General features: G+C 44.6%; 1 protein-coding gene and 1 long non-coding RNA gene across 16 annotated transcripts in view; one reads left to right on the top strand and one right to left on the bottom strand.

Annotated features, from left to right (window-relative positions):
• LOC111268282 (uncharacterized) overlaps positions 1–7,352 on the bottom strand; it is a 140,651-nt gene that overhangs the window by 61,712 nt on the left and 71,587 nt on the right. The window contains exon 1 of one of the 15 annotated variants that reach the window (XM_086971625.1): positions 4,048–5,642. The exons of 9 other annotated variants lie outside the window; for them this stretch is intronic. Coding sequence is in view for 1 of the 6 variants with exons in the window: in XM_086971624.1 (XP_086827750.1) it covers positions 554–601 (48 nt within the window). In the remaining 5 variants the exon portion in view is untranslated. 5 more of the 15 variants (XM_086971627.1, XM_086971630.1, XM_086971624.1 and 2 more) reach the window with 5 other exon arrangements.
• The window catches only part of LOC111268279 (uncharacterized), a 54,043-nt gene that overhangs the window by 1,453 nt on the left and 45,238 nt on the right, over positions 1–7,352 (top strand). The window lies entirely within an intron of this gene.

Genomic DNA, 7,352 nt, shown 5'->3' with positions numbered 1-7,352 from the left:
TAATTAGTATGCCTGTGTATTACTTGGCAAATGTACAGGGAGTACCTTTCAGAAAGACGATAAAGATTACTTGGCGGTCTTTTCTATTTGTTTTCTGGCTTTATCCTGATTGTTTATGCGCACGACATTCATTCACTGTTCTATACATGTATTACGCAAAGTCTGTCTGTTTTGTACAAGATAGAAATTCACTAAAAATTATTATATAAACAATATGATCGCAACTTCTGGGTGTGAACATGAAACAAGCACTATGCCTGGTGGTCCATCAAAGTATCAACTTGATGAATTGATCGAATGAAGTTTCGTTTGATCACAGCCTAAATGTGTCGCAGTTACCCAGTCACCTAAATATCTGAGTTACAGTCCTTCTGTGCACACTGATCCAAACGCATACTATAATGCGCTAGTAGTTGACATTCGAGGTCATTTCTCGCCAGCCTTTCCACAAGTACTACACGAATTTACACACGAACCGACCATTCACGCACATATTTTACATATCTTTTCCGTTATGCTGAATACAGCGGATCGTCGCAGGTATTCTATGTACCTTGGTGGATACTGGGCCCCACCACGGGTGGATAAATGAGGAGGACATGCCATTGCCTCGACCCCGCCCGCCGGCTTCGCGAGGCCCGACGCCAAAGAGCACGGCCACGTTTTGTCCAAGCGACTTCAAGTGACAGAAGCCGGAGCCAGCGCCACCAGCGCCGTTAACTTGCCGCCAGCACTCTTACCATCATCAAACCACAACCTCACTGGCTAAACAGAGAGTGAAAAAACAGCTGAGTGAGGAACCAAGGTCTTCCGCGAGCGCAGTACGTCTTCTCGCAAACTACTCACAACTATTCCGAATTGAAACAGATCTCAGCTGTCCATCCCCACTCTGGCTACGAACACTCTCACAAGCGACAGTTTACGAGAAACAGAAAAACGGGCACGAGCACCGAAATCAGAACAACGACGAGATAGCTCGAGCGGGTTGACCACTGGATGCTTTTTTCCTTAAGGAACGGTGGCGGTGCTTCCATCCATTAACTCGTTTAGTTTATCTCAGCATAGACCCTGCCACGCGGCCTTTATTTCAGCGACGACATACCTTGCGTCAGTGGAGAGCTCAGTCTCTAAGGGCACAGAAACATCACCACTAACATGACCAGCTCCATTCGCCTGTTTGTCTTCGCAATGCCAGCTCGATACCACGGCCGCTCGTTTCGTTCAGTCGTTATATGTTTTCGGCGACGATGACGTTATACGCCAACGTTTTAACCGCCCCAGTGCCGTAACGGCAATAGTATTCATTGCCGTCGTTAAGGTAGCCATCCCGTCGACACTGTTCGTGAAACTTTGCAGTAAATTCCCCGTAGCTTACGTTTCTGCTGACCTCGCTATTGCGGTTTTTAGCGGCACGTGTTTCGCTACATAGCCGAAGGAAACGCACGTTTCTTGTAGGGTAAGCGATAAGCGAACATCGACGGGAATTCTGCCGTAACAGGCCACGATTGGCACGTATCTAACGTACTGCCATAAAGTGATGGCTGGCTTTGCCGGTCAAATGCTGGTCCGCGCAAAAAAAAACTAGCCGCTAAGTCTTGTTTTTGACAATACAAAGAAAGACAACACCAAGTTTGCTTCATCTGAACAGAACCATCCATGGTGACAGAGAAGACTGCCGAAGCAAGTGCGTGTGCTTCTATCACGTGTGGTCATCGTGGCGATCGTACTGTTCTGTCTATGAGATGCGCGATTTGGTGGCGAAGCATAGGGGCGGACGTCGTTGCCGTTGAAGAAGCAATGATGCTCGTGTAACTTCGTTTTCCTCAAGCAGCGCCAGATCGTGTTGGTTCTGGCTGATTCTCTTGTTAACCCGGTTGTTTCCTGTGGCCGACGGCGGACGGAATCGAATGGATGCATACGGACAGACGCAGACATGAAGGTAAAAGCGATACAGCCACTACATTGTAGTGAACAGGTCCGGAGGATGACCCAGGGTTTTGTTGACTGTCGCTCTTTAGAGAATAAAAAGATGGGCTTTGAAGTGTAAAGCAAGTTACTGGCGACAAACAGTTCCGTGTGATTTGCCTTACAGGGACGACTACAGCTGGAGGTTGCTAGTTCAGCTTCCGGCAAAGATCTAGTGTACAATGCTGCTAAGCTATTGTCGATCCGTGTCTAGCCAGCGTGTTGTCAAAGGATTCTGGTTTCGCGCCGTGTTGATGTCGAGCTGCTGTTAGATGCTCCGCCGTTCTCGCTTACGATAGTCAGCTAACGTCCCGTTTATGCGACTGGCGTACCCTGGCCAACAGACGTATTTAGCTTGAGCCGATCATCCGGTCGCGCCACAAACGTCATGAGGATTCATTATAGTTCAGCTGCTATTTCGTCGTAGTCTTTCGTCAAAAGATGCGGCCCGCTACATAAGCAAGAGCAAATGACGCCGAATCACCTCGAAATATCGGCCAAACAGGATCCCACAGCAGACGAAAAAAAAGAGACATACAGTTGAGAAGCACTACGTTTGTTTACCCGCCGAGTAACCAATAGATATGAAACGACTTCATAATTATATAGATGGACCGACTACGGGACGGATTTAACCTGACCAGCGGGTTGACGAATCGAAGATATTCATTTTTCTTTTATCAAATAGCGTTAAGTACAGTCGCCTGTGGGTAGACAGCGGATACAAGAATCGTAGAGCGGTTTTCTTAGCGATAGCGGCCTGCCAAACAAAACAACGGCCATTCTAGGATAGCAAGCGATTGTACGCGAGCGGAACGTGCAGCTTCTGCATCTCGAAAGCTGATGTTTGTTCCTCTTTGAAGAATGTTTGTCCTTGTCCATTTTTCACGGCACCGTGCAACTGGCCAAGCATAGGTCCTATCTGGACTGTAGCAAGATTCACATGCGTGCGTAATCGTCAATAGGACACCGTCGATGTAAACAGAAACATTGTAAGCGTCGTCACCGGCCGCTATTGTAGAGCTAATGGAATAGAGGAGAAGCTGCCGATTGCTCTTCAATAGTCTTGCCTCTACTGTAAAACAGCCAATGCATTAGACGAGGTCTCCCTCTATCCAAACGTTTAAAACACATCCACAAAGGTTTCTTGCGTGCTGCCATAGTCCGTCGGCTAACAGACCGGAACAGGCCATTACTGGGCGGGCGGTCAACTGACTAACGCCTCGTTTACGACCAGACGAAATTGACACCACAGGAACTCCCACGATGGCGAAGTAACTACACAACGTCAAGTTGTTTCCGTAACACAGGAGCTAGACAAGAAAACGACCGCAACATACAATGGACGTACAGGCCCACGCAAATGCGGAGCTTCAATATCGTATGGTGATGAAAGTTGCGAAATTCAAACTTGAGCGCTGGCTTACAGTTTCATGTAGACATTCGCTTCGTTGATTTTAAGTAATTTTTTAACGAGAAATTGTAAGTCAGTTCGTAGAGGCTAACTCCGCTGGACCAAATAACCGATTAGGTATGTGATTAGTATGAAAGCTGAGCAGCTTAGTTTCCAACCTTTACTTCGTTCACAATCACAGACTACAGCTCTATATATTATTACGTTTAGATAATATGTTTATATACAGTATATTAATTAAATATCCTGTAGGCGATAGTAATGTCTGCTCTGGGCAGATATGTAAGGCAACAGCAAGTGACTGTTCATACGAAATTCGAAAGCTGCGAAAATGCTTCTTCTTGGAGATGTATCGCGAAATAGTTCATTTCTATTACACCTGTTTGTTTTGCTTTCTCCTTTAAAACGTAGAATGTTGGCACGCACGACGAGGCTCACGTTCGCACCATTAGCGTAAGTTATCGCTGATAAAATAAGCTCAATAGGGCAATAAATAAGTTCAATGAGGTACACAATGCAAAGTCGACATAGTATGGTCTAACTTATTCTGTTCATCTCTCTCGCCAGTTCGATATCCTATAGATTTTTGTCTTCGACTAGCTAGCGATTCTGGCCGCGATCAACATGACGGTAGCTGTGACATATATAGGGGGTAACTGCATACTTACTAAGAATGCTGAAGTAGACGTCAAGACCAGCAGGTTCGTACAATTTGTTTGATGTACAAGTCACAAGCAAGTTTCTGACGAGATAAAAAAATGTATAACAGAAACGCACCTAGCACTGTATGACCTCCGATAACGACAATTCAACACTACGGATATATTTTGTTTTTTTTTTGCTCAAGTTGATCGACCAGCCAGCTTTTGCCCACTGATGGGATCGGGAGGGCCACACACTATTTGTGGTTTCTTTTTTGTCGTTGACACCGTATATCTGTTTGGCTAGCGTCCTAAATACTATGGGACATGCTTGATGCTCACTCTTCTACATGTGTATCCATACAGTTTAATTCATCCGCTGCATGTCTAGCTTTCATTCACAGCGTGATATCTGTAGACATCGATCGTCAGCTCACTAGCATCCGTACACCGTAGTCCGTGATGCTCAAACATATAACCAACCCTGGAATCAACATCTAATAATAGGGGAACGCCTGAGAGAAAGAAGGCCCTGTCCTCTGTTTGTCACAGAGGAGGGCGCTGCTCGCGCACCCTCTCTTTCGATAACAACACTTCCATGTCGTATAGCATGCCATCACAGGATGATGGACGCTAGTTGATTGTCCTGGGGCCCCTTACTTTCTGTATCTGCCCATCTCTGTCATGTGTTCTCATGTGATTGACTCTGAGCTAACAGGGTCACGGAGCGAACGAGCACCGTCGCCGTAGAACTGCTGCAAATGCTGCCGAACGTTTTTGCTGCCCAGCTCACTCAGGGGGATACTTTCTTTGGGCATTTATCCGGAAAGCAGCAGCAGCAGCAGGGATGCAGAGTGGGAAGAATAGTTATTTAATAGCTGCTACTGAACGACCAGCGAGACAGAGTCTGGAAAGGGAGACTTAGCAGAACAGCGGCGCTCTTGGAGAATGTTTAGCGCCTTTCAAACGTTGGGCCTGAGATTGGGAACACGGAAACGACCAACAGTATCGAAGTCCGACAGCAAACCCAACCCAAAGCTGAACAACACCGGCGAGAATAAATGATGGCTAATTGTGACAAAGATCTGACGACAAATAGAACGACGTTCGTCTGTTTCGATTCACTGAGCAAATTTCTGCCGGTGCAAAATAACTCAGTGCCTTTTTTCATTTTAGCGAATTCGCTCATTAGTTGACTAGAAATATATCAATACGTTTCAACTAAAGCCCAACTAAAGCTTTGATTTGCAACAAGTAAATGTAAATAGGCAAATTCAAAATAAAAATTCTGCAAGATGTTCTGTAGCTGAATGCGAGATGGCTGAACAGGTCCTGTAGATAGCTGAGAACATAGGTGAAAGCCAGTTGAGCGGCAACGGAATTCAGTTGGACACAGCGGTCTATCGAGAGACACTTCAGGTCATCGATGATGGCCACAGACATTATGAAAGCGAGCCCGCAGAGACAGTTTCATTAGACCCAACGTGTTGAAACATTTGGCTCATCGGGATTCGATTACATATGATAATCGCTCTACCGAAAGGATAGTAGAGTGCATTTGGTTTATTCGTAAGGATTTTATACGATCTAAAATAAAATTTGCAAATAATTGTATAATACTTATTCAATTGATGTTAAACGCTGCGGCATCCTCATTCAGTATGCGGTTTCACTGTAGTCGTACAATGAGAAAGACAGCTAATTGACTGCTATTAGCTTGATGGTCCAGCAACATAAACGTATCTACTTCACAGATTGAAGCTCACAGCTTTGCCAACATACAGTCTACTAACTTTTACTGAAGGATAGACTCAAGCCGATGCGCATCGCTAGCGGAAACTCGGCCATAGCCAGCGCAGCCGTCAACGACCGTTTATATTGTGGCCTCGAAATCATCGTCGCTTCCCGCAATCAAAAAATTACTATCTGGTATAGATGCTACGGTAGCAGGTGCGGGCAAAATTTGTTTGCATCTGTTGTCATAAAATCTTCAAAACACCGCTTAAATGAAAATACACTACCGACTGCAAATCTAGACATTGTTGAGCCTCTTTCGCGCTAATCGATATAGCACTCATGGCCGACGGGAATTATAGCATTTTCCGTGCAGTAAAATGAAAAGTTAAAGTTAGCGGATTGTGTCATGAATACCATATATATCGATACGAACTCCCATACAGAAGGAACTTGTTTTTTTTTTTTTCGATCTTAAGCACAGATCTGTATGGCGCATTGAGCAGCTCATACAGCAGCCACATTGCTTTAATGGAAATAGGAGTGCTTAAAAACTGTATATCAGCACTTGTTTCTAAGTGAGTCGCCTAGCCATTCAAGCATCGGGTCATATGCATAATTATTATGACCATGTCTGCGAATAGTTTCCGATTCCGCAAGACAACAACAACGACGTTCGATCTTATTTTCTGTCTTCTGAAACAGTATCGAGTTTTTTTACTTCGTTCACGACGTCGCCAGAAATAGCGATGCTCATGTCCGTAAGAAAGCAGCTGCGTTCGCACCTCTTTTTACATCTGTGTTTTTGCCAAGGAATATGACGATTATATAGCAGGAAAGGCAATAACTGTTTATCAAACTACATTTAATGATACCTGTGAGTGAGATCTTCCTTCTAACAGGACCCTGTCATCACCAGTAGCTTTATTAGAACCTTTCATTTATTCGGGATGGCTTTGCGGTTCGGGTAAACGAATTTACACTTTATCAAACACAGGTGTCACATCGCGGACTATAATATCAAAGTATAGCCTGGCGCTTTAGACGCGTGCCTTCCGTAGAATGAAATGAAATAAACCAGAATTCGGATTCAGTTTTTGATAAATGAGCAGGGTGCTGTTGCATGAGACACGAATGGGGGCATTGTCAAAAATGAGAAACAGCAAAACAGCCCTCTGGTCAGAAGGTCTATCAGAAGCCAACCCGGGTGAAACTTGGGCTTCGAGTAGACGTTTCTATTCAACTGTACTGTCCGAGAAGGAACAAAAACAGAAAAAACCGTATTTCCGTCACTGATCGCCGCTAGAAGTTTATGTCCGGCATTACACTTGGCCGATATATTTTGTTCACTACATCATGAGTTTGGAAAAGGATGACCAAAAAGTATAGAAGTAATTGTATAATTATATAATGGACTCTGCATTGGAGTAATTCTTTCGACATAAATCGCTACAAATAGATACCAATAGGGTAAAATCTTTCCGAAGCATTTCGGTAAAAATTACACATCTCACGTGGAAAAAAATGTACACGGTGGAGTGTCACTGCCTCAAAGACTCACCCCCCAACCACGAAAAGAATATGATAGGATTCGTCGC

Source organism: Varroa jacobsoni, unplaced genomic scaffold (genome assembly GCF_002532875.2).
Source record: "Varroa jacobsoni isolate VJ856 unplaced genomic scaffold, vjacob_1.0 scaffold_1273, whole genome shotgun sequence".
Lineage (NCBI taxonomy): Eukaryota > Metazoa > Arthropoda > Arachnida > Mesostigmata > Varroidae > Varroa > Varroa jacobsoni.
Note: the sequence above shows the minus strand (reverse complement) of the source record. Positions and strands in the feature narration are given on the sequence as shown.